Raw genomic sequence first — 16261 nt, forward strand, 5'->3', positions numbered from 1 at the left:
ACATCCATGCTACATAATTAAGAGAGAAAAAGTTCTGTTCCCTGTAATCCATTAAAACCAGGCACAGGTAGGTAAAGAAGCATGATGTTAACTCAAGTCCTAGAAAAGGTTTCACCTATGTTGAAGATTCTACAGACTGACCAGTAACTTCCCTGATTGTGGAGAATCAACATTAGATACAGACCAAGAGCCAAAATTACCTTGGACTATTTTAGAGCCTCTAACTACCCAGCTCTGTATCATTTTAACTATCAGGTAAAACCTTTAGAATATATTCTAAAGGAATGGCTAGCAGACCATTTGCTCCCATCAACCCAAAAGCTGAGACAGATAGCCCCTGAACTCTAAGGCAGAGATTTCCCAGATTTAACGTAACTTGTCTACCTGAGTTTACCACTAACATATGGAAAATGCATTGGTTTAGGACTTTCGTTTATTCTGACTTTAACCACTTCTACAGTGGAACCTGTCATTCACAATTACCTGAATCTTTAGTCCTTCATACTGCGCTTACACTATCTCTCAATCAGGAGCAAGACAATGATAACCAAATACAATGCATGATCTCTGCCTAAAAGATACTGAGATGTAACTGGTGGTTAAGGAAAGTTAGTTTGTCTGCTTGCTTGCTTGCTTATTTATTTATTTATTGCCTAGCTATAAGTAAAATTCCCACCACCCAAAAAACAAAACTACTTATTAGATAGCTAAAGAAATGTGTGATAATTTTTATGACTCATACCACAAAAATTAACTCTAAGATGCTTTGGTGGGTTTGATCATATTCACTATGGTATCAACCATTAAGTTCAGAACATTTTATCACCCTGAAGATAAACCCTATAATTACTAGCTATTTTTCCCATCTCCCCATCCAACTTCTGGTAATTACTGACTTAATTCTTTCTCTTCTGATTGACCTATTCTGGACATTACACAAATGATTATAATGCAGCAAGAAGCCTACGGTACCAAGCTAATACTGCCATTTAATTTAAGCTATCTATGAAAACAAAGCAAGGAGCTCACAATGGATAGCAAACAGGTATGTTCCAGTGAGTGAACACAGTACCAATTAAGTCAAGACTATTAAAATGCTGCTTAAACTTCCAGTTACAGTATAACTTTTACAAATAAGGAAGCAGAGTTCACCAAGATAAACTGATAACAAAACTACACAGATGATCAAAAGCAATGTTGAAACTTAGGACTCAAAGATGTCAAACACTTAACCAAGTTACATTTTCTTCTAATTAATTCACCATTTCTCACTAATTTTAACATACTATTATAAATGCTATCCCTTTTCATCCACTCCAGGCCTTTTTTTCTAGATTACGCTAACAGACTTCTCATCATACTGTTGGTTTCCTGGTTTTTTTTGTTTTGTTTTGTTTTTTGTTTTTATTCCCATGAACAGTGGCCGAAAGGTGCACTAGTTCCACCAGAGCTGAAATGTTTCAGGTTGTTTCAAACAGTCTTAGAAAGTAAGACTATTTATCTCAACAGCACTATTCTAAATTTTTAAAAAACAGGTCATGCTGTATGCAGGCTTGTCACTAATTCAGTATGTAGCCCAGGTTGGCCCTTAAGCTCAGAGCAATCCTATTAGGATTATACGCATGAGCCACTGGACCCAAGTTTGTTTATTTATTTTACTTTTTAAACTTTGGTTATGAAGGAGATCTGAGTCATACTATCTTCAAGATTAAACTTTTTGAATGTTTTGGTTACACAGAAGGAGAAACTTTTACCTGATTCACGAAGTTTGCATGGCAGTTTCAATGCTCTTCACTTAACCTAGCTGGAATCCCCAAGACTTCCAGATAAAAACATTTTTTTAAACTCACAATTACCTAGTTAATACTATCTAGCAACTGCTTTTATTTTTATAAATGCAGAGTCAGAGAAGTACACTGAACTCAAAACTATTAATAAAACAGTTACACAAGAGGAGTGACTTATTCACTGGTTACTGCAAAACCCACCAGGATCTGCAACAGGATATAAACAAATCTGCGTTAGTTATTTGCCTGGCATTTACTTAACTGAGCATGGTGTCCACATGCTACTGTAGTGTTCTTTCTACTGTATGTAACTAACATACACAGGCATGAATCCAAAATACCAATGCAGAACAATCTTCCTAATCAACAATTTGTAAGAAGAGAAAGTTTAATTCTGGTTTCTATACCACCCCCCAAATGGCACTTGGATATAGGTTAAAGCATTGCATTCTCCAATGTGTTAAATAAGTCTTTTAAAATTACAGAAAACCTTATTACGAGGAAGCGTTATAAGCTTAGACTTTAACACTACAGGGAGACAGAATAATGGAAGAACTTAAGTCAAATGCCCTCCAACATCAAAGTATGCTCACTTCTAAGAGCTGTGGAAGTCTAATCACAGAGGTGGTTTAGGAATAAGCTCAGGGATCCCGTCACAGGGAGGCAATGCTTGGTATAGTCATAACCCACTAAGAGCTCTTCCAATCTTAATCTTGTTTATCTGACCACATATTGTCTCCAGTATGAACCTAAATTAGACAAGCTTAGTTTATCCTTAACTTTTCAACTCTTGCTTAAATACTACATTTTATTTTGCTTTTTGTTTCTTGTAAAGTTGTTGTTTGTTTTTTTTTTAAGTTATGTGCATTAGTGTTTTGTCTGCATGCATGTCTGTGGGAGGGTGCCAGATCCTCTGAACTGGAGTTCCAGCTGTGAGCTGCTACGTACATGGTGGGAAATGTGCTGAGCCTGGTGGAGCAGTCATCTCTCCCACTCATTTGTTTTGTTTTTCAAGACAAGGTTTCAAGTCAGGGTAGCCCTGGTCTCCCTAGAACTCACTCTGTAGACCAGGCTGGCCTTTGAACTTGAGTGCTAGGATTAAAGGAACGTACCACCACACCCAGCTTTTTAGATAACAGATAAAATATTTTGTGAATTCTGAAATCCTATTTTCACCATTTCAGCTTTAGTTGGATGAAATGCTACACTGATCAAGCTTCAGATACTATAATATATTCTGAGAACCCAGCTATAACTAAACCAAGGCATACGAGTTGAGATGATGACGATGAAAACAAACATTAAGATGAGGGAAGAACCTTGCCAGGCCACAGAGGAGGACATTGCAGCTACTCCTAATGACACCTGATATGCTAGGGTCAGATGGAAGGGGAGGAGGAGGGGCACGGGAGGAGAAGAGGGAGGGAGGGTGAGATCCGGAGGTAATGAAGAGGCTACAGCTGGGATACAAAGTGAACAAATTGTAATTACTATAAAAAATAAAAATTTAATTTAAAAAAAGATGGAGGAAGTAACAATCGCACCACCACACACATTTTAGGGCATTGAGAAGGAATTCAGCAGGGGCTGGAGAGGCGGCTCAGTGGTAAGAACACTGGCTGCTCTTCCAGAGGACCCTGCTTTCACTCCCAGCACCACACAGAGGCTTACAACTGTCTCTAACTTCAGTTTAAGAGAACCTGACACAAATCTTCTGGTCTCCTCTGGCACAAAGCAGACATGTAGTACCACAGACAAACATTCAGGCAAAACTCTCAGAGATATGAAATAAAAATTTTTTAAGAGCTGAAACAATGAGCAGAAGATTAAATGATAAATGCACTTTCTTACATTTGAAGTTAAATAGCATCAATAATTAAGTTCATCTGAACTTCTGAAGGCCTCTATGTTCTTGGGCCTGGGCAGATAGCTCAGCTGGTAAAGTGTTTGCTATGTAAATATAAGAATTTGAGTGTGGATCCAAAGCACACACACATAAACAGCAGAGTATGGCAGCCTGCTTTTAATCCCAGCACCTAATGACAGAAGTAGGAGGATTGAGGTGGGGGGAGCAGGAGGCGGCCTGACAGCCAATTAGTGAGCTTCAGGCTCAATGTGAGACCCTGCCTCATAAAAAAGTGAAGAGGGCCAAAGAGATGGCTTAGCATTAAGAGGATTTGTTCCTACTGCTGAGGACCCAGGTTTGATTTCCAGGACTCACACTGTGGTGTACAACCATTCTGAATTCCAGTTCTAGATAACTAGATGTCTTTTGATCTCTATGACACAAAGTATGTATATGGCACACATACATAACATGCAGGAAAATACACACAGAAAATAAACCTTAAAAAAAAAAACAGACGTGATGAAGGACGACACTTCACAGATACCTGCACCACTCCACACTGTTCAAACTAAGCATTCTCCCTTAAAATAGCAGTTCTCCAACTTTGAAGTAGCTAACTAGTACAGTGTTTGGCTAACATGCTCAAGGCTCTGGGTCAAATCGTCAGTAATGGTACCCAAACTCACAGAAGGAGGGGTAGGTTAAGAGAGAGAGAGAGAGAGAGAGAGAGAGCAAGCATTTGTTGCCTAGCACACTCAACAATTTTACAATGCTATTCTTCCATTCTTTTGGTACTTATGTTAGAAAGAGAATGCTGCGCTTTGTGGACCATGATCTACTTTAAACTTCAAACATTACTTTATATTAAACTTTATGCTTCTTAAATGCTTACACTGGAATGAAAAGCAAAGCAGTAAGTTAGAATAGCAAATTTGTCTTGAAATTTCTTTTTGAGGCAGGGTCTTATCACGTACGCAGGACAGGAGTTCAGTACGTAGACCAGGCTGGCCTTGAACTCACAGAGATCAACCTGCCTCTGCCTCCCTGAGTGCTAGGATTACAGGCACATGCCACTGCACCAAGCTAACTTTCCAGTCAGGGTTCCACTGTGTAGCTCAGGCTGACTCACTACACAACCCACATTTATCTTTGAACTGGTAATCCTCCTGCCTCCAAATCCTTGTTGTGCTAGGATTACAGCTACATGCCATTATACCTAGTTGAAAAATGTAAAATATTAAATGGACAGATAGACCTCTGACTCTATTCTATTCTGGCTTATTTATTTAGATGCATAGGTCATAGCAATAAAGTCAAAACTCAGGCTCTATTGACTAATTCTGTTGAAGTCAACTTCATGGGCACAGGAAGGAAAAGAGTTAATTCTAGTGAAGCAAAACTTGCAATACAAGACAAACTATTCACCACATGTGTTTTATTTACTGTTATAAGATGTTCTGTTTAAAATGGATTTCTATTTCCCTGGCGGTCCTGGAACTCACTCTGTAAACCAGGCGGGCTCTTAACACAGAGATCCACCTGCTTCTGCCTCCCAAGTGCTGGGATTACAGACATAAGGCACCACTTCCTGGCCATAAAATATAACTTGGGCAAGTCATTTAATTCTTCTAATCTTCAACTTCCTTATCCATAAAATAGAAAAATAGCATTCTTTTCGGCTTTTTTATTTGTTTGCTTTTTGAGATGATCTCACTACATCACCCTGGATCTAGGAGAGAGTGCTGGGAACAAAAGCACATAACATCACCATGCCTGGGCTCATTTTCCTTTCCTTTGTGTGTGTGTATTCTTTTTTTCTAAATGCCTGTTTGTTTTTATTTATTTTTGTATGGGAGTTAATTCCATACAATGCATTTTGGTCATTCTTACTTATGTAGCAACTGCATGTACTAAAAGCATGCATCACCATGCCCTAGTTTTTTTTTTGAGTTCAAGAGGCTAAACTTAGGTTCTTGTGTTTGAAAAATAACCAACTACTCTAAGATCTCATTACACCCCTAATTTTTTAATATTTTTTAAAAGAGACTTATAATAACTGCTAACAGTATTTAGTAAGACTATACTGTTTTCCTAAAAAACTAACTGGTCCTTTAAAAAACAGGACTGCAATAGGCCAATACTCAAAAAAGTGAACCACACCAGAATTTCACCCTGTGGAGATAGTATTTAAGGTTCTGGGGATATAGTTCAGAGACAGAGCAGTATATGAGGGTCCCACAACTAACTTACTAAATAAATAAACAAACAAAAACTAGAAGAACAGGTTCCCATAGGGTGGCATACTAAGATTTTTTCCTAGGGGGATGGGGGGGAACAGGGTTTCTCTGCGCAGCCCTGGCTGTCCTGGAACAGAGATCTGCCTTCCTCTGGCTGCTGAACACTGAGATTAAAGGCCCGCACCACCACGTTCATACGAAGACTCTTCACTTTGGAAACCGAGCAAGACCAAGTATAGAAATGGAGAACCACAAAGGACACACACGGCTAAAGCTGGGTAAAGTAAGTTCTGAGTCAATGCCTTTAATGCAGGGTACTCTGCTTTCCTACACTTTGAGCTCTAAAAAGAAAAGGAATATACTCTGCTCATCTTTGTACAATTTCTACCAAGCACAGTTATCAATAGAAGCATATGGCTTTAAAAATTGATGATAGGTTTGGCAGAAAATGATTAATGGTAATTTCAGAGGTAATAAAATCTATAAAGGCCAAATTAAAGGCAGTGGCCTAAGAAAAACCAGACAGACAGCATCCAGAAGTCAACTTTGTGATGGTCACAGGAAACAGCTTAGGTATCAAGAACTGAGGCTGTTGAACCTTAACATCTTTAGTGACTTTCTCTCCTCAGGGGACCTTTCTCATAACTTCTGGGAGCAAGCAATCTGACCATCTATCACAAGGAGCTGTTGAAAAACAGCATAGTAGATGTGATCCCAAGGTGTTCACATTCTAGTACTTAGAATCCAAGACTATATTATAATGCAAGGGGAAATCAACCTTGCAAAAAGAAATAAGGTTGATACGTAGCTGACCCTGAAGGAAGATTATCCTTTATTATCCATGTTAGTTCTTTTTCTTTAGAGTGGGGAAAAAAAAAAGAGGCAGAATCAGAAATCTGAAAATGTTGATGCTGGATGGAGGATGGAGCAAAGTCTCAAGCCAAGAATGAGGTGGTATCCAGAAGTGGAAAAATAAAAAATAAAAAATAAATCTCCCCTCAATCTTCCAGAAAAACACAAGCTACTGACACCCCTGAGCTTTAGCCTACTGAGATCTGATTGAGACTTCTGACTTTCAGTACTCCTAACAAATCTGTATTTCAAGTCACTAAATTTGTAATTTATTAGAGCAGTAATAAGAAAATAATAAAGCCAGGCAGTGGTGGTGCCACCTTTAAGAAACTATCAGACAACAACAAGGAAGGAAGGAAGAAAGGCAAGAAGGAAGGCAGGCAGGGAGAAAAATAAACAGGAGCTTTTATCAAGTGGAATTTGGACAGGTACCTCAAGAAATGCTCTACTTTTCTTTTCAGGACATTTGCTGGCTGAGGACTGTACATGGTCTAAAAACTAAAAAACCAAAAGGGAAATCTCTGAAGCAATGAGTGATAACTTCAACCATTTAAGAGTGGTAACAAAGAAAAAAATGGGAGCTGGGGGGTGGTGACAGGTACTCCCAGCACTCAGAAGGATCCCTGTGTGTTTCAGGACAGCCAGGACTACACAGAGAAACCCTGCCTCAAAAACAACAACAAACACAAAGTACAGGCTCCCCAGAGAAGGGACTCTTCAGAAAAGAGGCTGAACAGGCCAAACACTTAGCCTTCCTGTTTAAGGTACATCTACCACTGAGACAACAAAGCTGAGGAAAGAACACAGTAGTACTTTCTGGAGGAATCTACCATCACATGGAGTCTGACACAGTATATGGCACACTATAAATACCTGATGACTTAACTGATTAGAATACTACACATACTACACTTTTGCAAAACCTGAGGAACCAAAGCAGTTTGAGAAAGTGCACACCTATAATCTCAGCTCTCAGGAGCCTGAAGTAGGAGGATGACAAGCTCAAAGCCAGCCTGAGCAACATATAGAGACCCTATCTCAAAATTTAGAAGTAAAAAGACAAAGTATGGTGGCAAATGCCTATAATCCCAACACTTGGGAGGTAAAAGCAAGAGGCAAAGCAAGGTCATCCACAGCCACGTATCAATTTCAAAAGTCCAGTGGGGGCTACATGAGATTCTGACTCAAAACAAAACAGCTTTGTTTCTGTTTTTTAAATGTCAGTGTACTTTGCCTAGCATGCATGAGGCTTTAAAGTTCAATCCTTAGTACCTAGAAAAAATTTATAAAAAGAGAAACCTGTGAGAAGGTTCACTGGGTCAGAGGACTTGAATTTGACCTCTGGAACCCATATAAAAAAAGCAGGATGTTGTGCTATGCGTATATAATACCAGTTCTCCTGTGGCAAGATGGAGGGGAAGGGCCAGGAGAATTGCCTAGAACAGCTCACTGGTCAGCAAGCCTGGAATATCCACAAGAGACCCTGCCTCAACAAGGTGGAAGGAGAGAACTGATTTTCAGAGTTGTCCTCTGATCTCCACATGATTGCTACAGCACTCACACGCATGCACACACAAAAATACCTAAGACGGAATCAGCAGAACACTGAACATCAATGAATCAAACAGAATGACAGGCATGGAACACACCTGTAACCCTGGTATTTCAGAGGCAGAAGCAGGAGAATCACTGTATGTTCCAAGCCAACGAGAGCAATACATAGTGAAACCCTGTCAACATTACCAAATATACAAGAAATGGAAATTTCAGAACTGAAAACTATAACATCTTCCTCTGGAAGAGCAACCAGTGAGCTTAACCACTGAGCCAACTCTCCAGCTCCCTAAAATGTATTTTTGAAGTTTAAGTTCTTTGCATCTTAAAGGTTCTGTTGTTAGCCTGGTTTGATTATAGGCCTATACTTCCAAACAATGTTTGAGGCAAAAGGATCACAAATTCAAGGCAAGCTTGGGTTGTGTAGCAAGTTAAGGCTTGTCTTGAGCTAGGTATAGAGCAAGATTCCTTTTTCAACAAACAATCTTGGCTAGGGATGTCCCTCAGAGAGGAGTGCTCGCCTAGCAAGTGCAAGACCCTGGCACCACCATATTTACACAGAAGATTTTTAAAAAATGACTGTGTTGTTTTATGGTTTCCATTATGAAAATGGTGTGCAGTTTTTGTTCCCCCCACCCCCGTTTTAAAACAGCTAGACATGGTGGTGCACACCTTTACATCCAATACTCAGGGGGCAGAGCCAGGCAGAGCTCCGTGAGTTCAAGGCCAGCTCACTCTACATTACATGGCCAGCCAAGGGTAAATAGTCTCAGATAGACCTGGTCTCAAAAATGAAACAAAGATTAAATAAAGGGGCTTTTAAAAGCTGTCTTTTAGCTGGGTGTGGTAGCACCCCTCCCAGTAGAAGCAGGTACATCTCTTTTAAGGCCAGCCTGGTCTACAGAGCAAGTTCAGAACATCCAGAGCGATAAAGAGAAACCCTGTCTCAAAAGATCCAATACTAAATAAATAAAAGCTTGTCCTCGGGCTGGAGCGATGGCTCAGAAGTTAAGAGCTGGCTACGCTTCCAAAAGTCCTGAGTTCAATTCCCAACAAACACATGGTGGCTCTCAACCATCTATACTAAGGCCTGATGCCCTCTTCTGGCGTACAGGTGTACATGCAGACAGAACACTATATATAATAAATAAATAAAATAATTTTTTAAAAAGCTGGTCCTCCTAGAATTCAAACACTGCTTGTAGTTTTACATCACTCACATTTGCAGCATCTAAAAGACACAAAATTTACTAGTATCAGAAAAAAAAAACTTATTTGGCTTTCTTACAGATTAAGAAAGTGAGGTAACAAGTATTTACTAGCTAAGAACAAATGTTAAAATGTTTACCTAGTAGCTTCCTGTCAGACTATATCAAGTATGCTGTACACTGTGCAAAGTCCAAGGGGTTTCAGATTTTACCCTCAAAGCCCTCATAGTTAGCCAACTAGAAAGACTTAGATATAGAGACAGCTGTATCACAGGCTATTGTGGGCTACACAAAATATCCATGGGCTGCACACACCTTTAATCTCAGCACTCAGGAAGGCAGAGGCAGGCAGATGGCTCAGAGTTTGAGGCCAACCTGGTCTACAAAGGAGTCCAGGTTAGCCAAGGCTAAACAAAGAAATCATTTATATGGAGATATATCCATATAAAGTGCTAAACAAATGAGGAAGCACTGGAAAGGTAGATGAAGAGACTCCAGAAAGAGAAGAAGAAATACTCTAGCAGTTTAAGTGAAATGTTCTTTCATACAAGAAGAGGTAACAGCATGAAAAAAAAAAAAAAAAAAAAAAAAACAGGAAAAGTATATGTTATAATTATAAGCAGTGCAGTGGGAGATAAGGCACAAGAACAGCTGGTATGAAAAATCAGATGACATTAAGATGGAAACTACGAATGCCACAAGGGGTCTAGACTATCAACAACAAAATCTTTTGGGCAAAAAAATAACTACCACATGTGTTTGATAGCAGTACAACAGATGAAATGAACATCTAGAGTGAGGAGCCAAAATAAAATTAGAGGTCTACAATTAGGGTTAGTTATTAAAAAGAGAAAGAGGAAAAAAGGAATTCTGACCTGGGCTAACTGGACGGTAGAAAATACAGAACAAAGAGTTACAACTGGGGGGATGGAGAGATGACTCAGCAGGTAAGCTCTTCCAGAGGACAGGGGTTCAATTCACAGCACCCACATGACAGCTCACAACTATAACTCCAAGTCTGACACCCACAGACAAACATCAGGCAAAACACCAATTAAAAATAATAATCAATTTTAAAAAAGTTAAGATTGGATAAGTCAAAGAAGAGCTGCCAAAAAAAAAAATTACCTGTTCAAAATGCCACAGTGCTAAGAAAAAACAACAGCAACTTTTAGTTGTAAATTCTTGCTAAGAATCGAGATACTTAGACTTTAATACTTAGCTTTTTTAAACATTAGAAAATCATAGTTAGATATACTGTCAAGTTAATTGAAATTAGAACTATCTTAATTAAAAGTATGATTTAAAAAAAGAATCAAGCATGAGGAAAAGTGTCAGGATTTACATATGTTTTTAGTATTATCTAAATAAATGGCTCAATATTAAGGAAATGTTATTTAATATTTCATTATTTTGTGTAATTTTTTCCAAAGCATATTATGTATCAAGTCACTTCTGACACTTCCTTTAAAAAAAGGGACATAACAAAAGAGGAAAGAAAAATTTCTACAGAATAATGTGGACATTTTAAAACCTTACATGGGGAGAAGTCCCAGAACAATATTTGGCACTCTTTATTTTAATCCTAAACTTTAGCCTGAAAAGCAGACTTTTTTTTTTTGAAGTGAAGCTCTGAAAAGCTGATTTGCCAGAACAGCTGAGTAAAAACTCCCAAGCTGCATTCTACAATTCCACACTCTCCATCAACTTAACTGGCCATCTACCTACTACACACAGCAACACATGAAGTGACATTATTCAGAACAAAGCTCTTCAATCACTTATCCCTCAATTAAAGCTGAGAAAAAGAACAAAATTTTTAGAAAAAAATTAAATTATATGATTGCAAAAGTCTACTTGACAGCTAAAAATGGAAGGCTTTTAGCTGAGCATCAGAGGCAACTGGATCTCTGAGTTCAAGGCTGGCCTGATCTACATATCTAGAGTTCCAGAACAGCCAGGAATACATAGAGACCCTGCCTCTAAGAAAAAAAAAGGGGGGGGGGGGGAACAGTTTTATGTTTTAAAGTAAAAATAAATAAAAATAAAAAAACTGCCACTATCACCACCATGGGTTCCAAGGAATCCAGCTATCTTAAATTAGAAGTAAATCATTTTCTCATTTAAAAGGTAGTAATCATCAAATGCAGCTTAAACATAATCTTATTCTACTAATTACATCACACCTAATAGGAATAATTAAGCTATTTCTAGTATTAATGTAGTTACACACCCAAGAAGCTGAGGCAAGACTATCATCTGAACCCAGGAGCACACCAGCCTGGACAACACAGGGAAATGCAATCTCAAAACCAAACAACAAAAAATTAACTAAGCTGGCATCGCAGCCCTGGCTCTCCTGGACTCACTCTGTAGAGCATGCTGACCTCGAACTCACAGAGACCCACCCGCCTCTGCCTCCTGAGTGCTGGGATTACTGGCTTTTTGCCACCTTGCTCAGCTGTCTCCCCATTTTTAAAGCTTCCTCTATTGACCTGAGCCGATCGCCAATACACTCACACAGTTCTTGCATGTGAAAAAAAAAAAAAAATGAACTAAATTAAAAAGCATGAAGGAGGGAAAGACAATAAATATATGCTCACTATGTCATAAATAGGATGATGATACATACAGGGCATAATGGCATTAAGTCCCAGCTACTAGAGGGAAGAAACCGTGAGTTCCAGGATAGCCTGAGCTGTACAGAAACTCCTGTTTCAAAAGTCTGTGTGTGTATATACACACATATATATATTATGTGTGTGCAGTGTGTATGTATATATGTGTGCACACATTATGTGCGTATAGACATGCACACACACATATATATAATATACATATCTACAGTGCTGGGGGTAGCTCAGGGACAGAATACCTGCTTAGCATATGCCAGACCTGAATCAGACTGCGGGAGAATTCCAAGACAAGAAAAGCCAGAGCTATATACAAAATCCTGTTGTTGTTTGTGGGGGGGGGGGGGTTGTTTTGTTGTTTGAGGCAGGGTCTCACTGTGTGGCTCTGGCTGTCCTAGACACACTACATAGACCAGGCTGGCCTCAACTACACAGAGATCCACCTGACCCTAAATCCTGAATGTTGGGATTAAAGGTGGGCACCACTACCACTTGCTCCCCAAAGCTTTTTTGTTTTTGTTTTTGTTTCAAGACAGGGTCTCACTGTGTAGCCTTGGCTGTCCTGGGCTCACTTTGTAGACCAGGCTGGCCTCAAACTCAGAGATCTGCCTGTGTCTGCCTTCCCATGCTGGGACTAAAAGTGTGCTCCACCACGCCTGGCTCCAAAGCAAATTTTTTAAATGACCATTTGATGGCAATTAGGCAATCAGTGTAACTTGAAAACACCACCACCTTGAAAATGAGCTTCTCTCTAATTCTGCAAATGAACTTATACCAAGAAACAAGAAAACATTCTATGACTGACCTGTGAGGTTATGTATGCTTGTAAGTCAAAAACCACAAAAAGCCAGCAATAGGTTGATTAAACAAATTAATGTGTAATCACTAAATTCTTTTAAAAGTTACTTTTTTTTGAAAGTTCCTCAGAGATTCTTTCTTTTTTTCCTCCACTCAAAACATCACATAAAATCATTGTTGTTTTTTAAAAATATGTGTAACTATGCAGGATCCAGAAAAGAATATAGAGCTCACATTTTGGCATCTCTTGGTGGCTTATTTTTCTTTAAGTTTCTCTTTACTCATGAGGTTTTTCTTACAATGTGCACGTATTACACTTGCAATGCTCCATGTTTTAACAACCTAAAACATAATCAGGCCTAGTTTTGATGTGTAAGTCTACTAGTTCAAGAAAGATGGTCTGCAATCTGTCCTACCTTTGACTTGACTGGTATTTTTAAACATGAATTTTAATCAAGGGATACATGCTTAGGTATTCATGAATTCTAAGAAAATCTTCTGTCATACACATCAGCAACGTGACCTAGGTAACTAAGACAAATGTGAGAACTGACAAAACTGAATGAGACTTTACTATAGTAAAACACACATAAGTTATTTCTGATAAATACTCTTGAGTTATTTCAAAACATAACCCTAGTAAGCTAGGTACTAAGTTTGAAAACATCAGACTTTATATAATTACATGTAAATAAAAAGAATTCAAGTTTTAACTAAGTTCCTTACTCACACAATTCTTTTTTGTTTTTTTTTTAAATCTCAATCGTCTAAGAACTAAGATAGAGCAATGAAACTTATCTGACTTCTATAACCCTCCCATTTATTTCTGAGACATTATCTGTAATGAAACTTGAAATTTCCACTAACAGCACTAGATGAGATTTTTCCATTCTTCCAAAGACATTCTTTAATGCCTAGATGGCTTAATCTGCAAAGACTACTGGATGAGAACGTAAACACGTTAATGGGAAGTCAGCAAGCAGGCAGTGACACTGATGATCTGTTCATGACTATTAAGCCAACCCATTCTACAGTTAAAAACAAAGTAATGTGCTTGAAAACAAGAGTAACTTCTTGTTCCCATGTAGTTCCTCCCATGGAACTACTGTTTTCTAAAAGTTAAACTGAATCAAGATTTCATTTTCAATTGTTTTTATAATAGTGAGGACTGAATTTAAGCCTCGAACACGCCAGTCTCTCGCTCTACCACTGAGCTGCATCCCCAGCAGTCTTTTTACTCCATTTGGAGACAGGGTCTCACCAAGCTGCCTAGAACAACCTTGACATCACTCTGCAGTCCAAGTGGGTCTTTAACTTGCCATCACCTGCCTCAGCCTCCTAAGTAGCTGAAATTTCTGACGTTTCACCACAGGGCCGGGTGTCATTTTCTTCAATCATACTCCATTCCAGACAACTTTTCCCCAAACAAATGGAACTTATTTCCTACAGCTCAAAAATACAAAACCTCATGTATATAATGTTAAATGCGTTGCAGTTACTGGCTCAAAGCAAGTCTAACTTTCTATGCACGAAATAGAAAACTTAAAAGAAAGTTCGGAAGCTGAAGGCCTCTACTTCCTAACTCACAGTAGCTTTGGACAATTAACAGTGCGTCTTACTGTTGCTAAAGCTGCAAGAGTGGAGAGGCAATCCGTGCTAACTATTCCAACAGCTTCCATCAAGTTACATGTTAACACAGGAAGTAGTAGCAGTGAGATCCCAAACAGAAAAGAACCCCCTGGCCCCCAAAACAACGTAAGGCAGCAAGTCTCACCATCAGAAAACCAGGTCCATCAACACCTCTTCCGAGAACTGGTTCCCTTCCCCCACCTCTAAGTAGCCACTTAAGACTGCCAGGGAGATCCATTTCTTTATTAGCCAGTGCCCACTTGGGGCAATCATACACCAAAGCTGCTCTGAAGGGCCTGCCCTAATCCCATCTGAAACTGCTCACGAGACTCAAGGGCTAGGATAAACCTGGAGAAAAGGGCCGGATTCTTTCTGACACCTCCTGCACACTGCCCCCCTCACCCCTCCTCCAGCCCACCCCTGCAAGCCCACCCTCCGGCCTAAGGAAGAACACCAGGCCGTAGTCATGCAGGAACTGCCGGCCATAGCCGCTCGGGCAGCCCCAGGCCTCCGCCATGCCAGGACTCCGGGAAGCACCGCCCAAGCGCACCTCCCGACCGGCCGGCGGGGCGGACAGGCCCGGGGCGAGCCAGGCCCAAGCCTGCTCCTGGGCGCCGCGCGGGCCGCCTGGGTCCGCTCCCATGCCGATCCCGGGGCCAAACGGCGTGCTGGGCCCCTCACCTGGATGACCTCGTTGACCTCCCGGATACATTCCACCATGTGCTGCAGGATCTGCTCGGCCGTGAGCACCTCGTAGCGGTAATCCTCCTCCTGCTCGTGCCCCGGGCCGCTGCCGCCGCCACCGCCGCCACCGCCTCCTCCGGGACCCAGAGCGCTGCCGCCGCCGCCGCCCGTCTCCCCGCACAGTAGTCCGTCCCGCTCCCCGCCGACGCCCAGCCCGGGCTCCACCAGCTCCACCTCGCCCAGGTCCAGGTTATCATCGTCCGGCTCGTCCTCGTCGTCCTCCTCCTCCTCCTCGGCGCCGCTGTCCTCCTCGCTGCACTCCTCGTCCTCATCGAACTCGTAGTTGTAGCCCTCGTCCGAGTCCATGGCGCGACGCGCGCGGGCCCGGCGGACGCTGGCCGCGGCGCGGAGAGGGCGGGGACGCCGAGGCCCCGGCTCTCGCTCCGGCTCCCGCTGCCGTCCGGACGCAGGCCTGGTTCCGGCCCCGCGGGCCGCGGCTGCGCTCCGGGGGCGGCGGTTGGAGGGGAGCGGCGGCGGCGGCCGGGAGGGCGCGGAGGGGGGCGGGAGGGAGCGCGGGGGCCTCTTGCTGCCCGCCTCAGTCAGACGCCGCTCCGCTCCGGCCTCGGACGGAAAACAGTCCCCGGCGCCACCTCCGCGGCCGCTGCTACCGCTACTGAGCCAACAAAGGGGCGTGCGTCACCGCGCCGTGCTGCGTCATCGCGTCGGCCCTCTTAGCGTCACCGCGCCACGCCCTCCGCCCCTGCGTAGTGTGCGGGGAGACCCCACGGCCGGGCCGGAGGCGGATGGGAGCTCGGCGGCGCGGCGGCGGCGGCTGGGCTGGACTCGGGACCTGTAGGTCTTTGACGTGAGGGGCCGAGGCCTTCCGGGCCGTGGGGAGGAGCCCGGGGAGCGCCCGAGCGAAGGCTTTCGCCAGGGGCCTTCCTCGCTTCCGGGCCTCGCAGGCGCTTGTCGCCCACCCTGGCTAGTTCCGGAAAGACGTCTCCTGCTAAGCTAAAATCCCGGTTGCCCA

The 16261-nt window shown here is 41.9% G+C and overlaps 1 protein-coding gene across 1 annotated transcript in view; it reads right to left on the reverse strand.

Annotated features, from left to right (window-relative positions):
• Positions 1–15926, reverse strand: part of Arih1 (ariadne RBR E3 ubiquitin protein ligase 1) — a 99404-nt gene extending 83478 nt beyond the window's left edge. Inside the window, exon 1 of the mRNA XM_021638793.2 lies at positions 15229–15926. Within this exon, the coding sequence (XP_021494468.1) occupies positions 15229–15597 (369 nt within the window). The 5' untranslated portion in view covers positions 15598–15926. The remainder of the gene's footprint in view (positions 1–15228) is intronic.
• Between the last annotated feature and the right edge of the window lie 335 nt (positions 15927–16261).

Source organism: Meriones unguiculatus, chromosome 1 (assembly GCF_030254825.1).
Source record: "Meriones unguiculatus strain TT.TT164.6M chromosome 1, Bangor_MerUng_6.1, whole genome shotgun sequence".
NCBI classification, from domain to species: Eukaryota; Metazoa; Chordata; class Mammalia; order Rodentia; family Muridae; genus Meriones; species Meriones unguiculatus.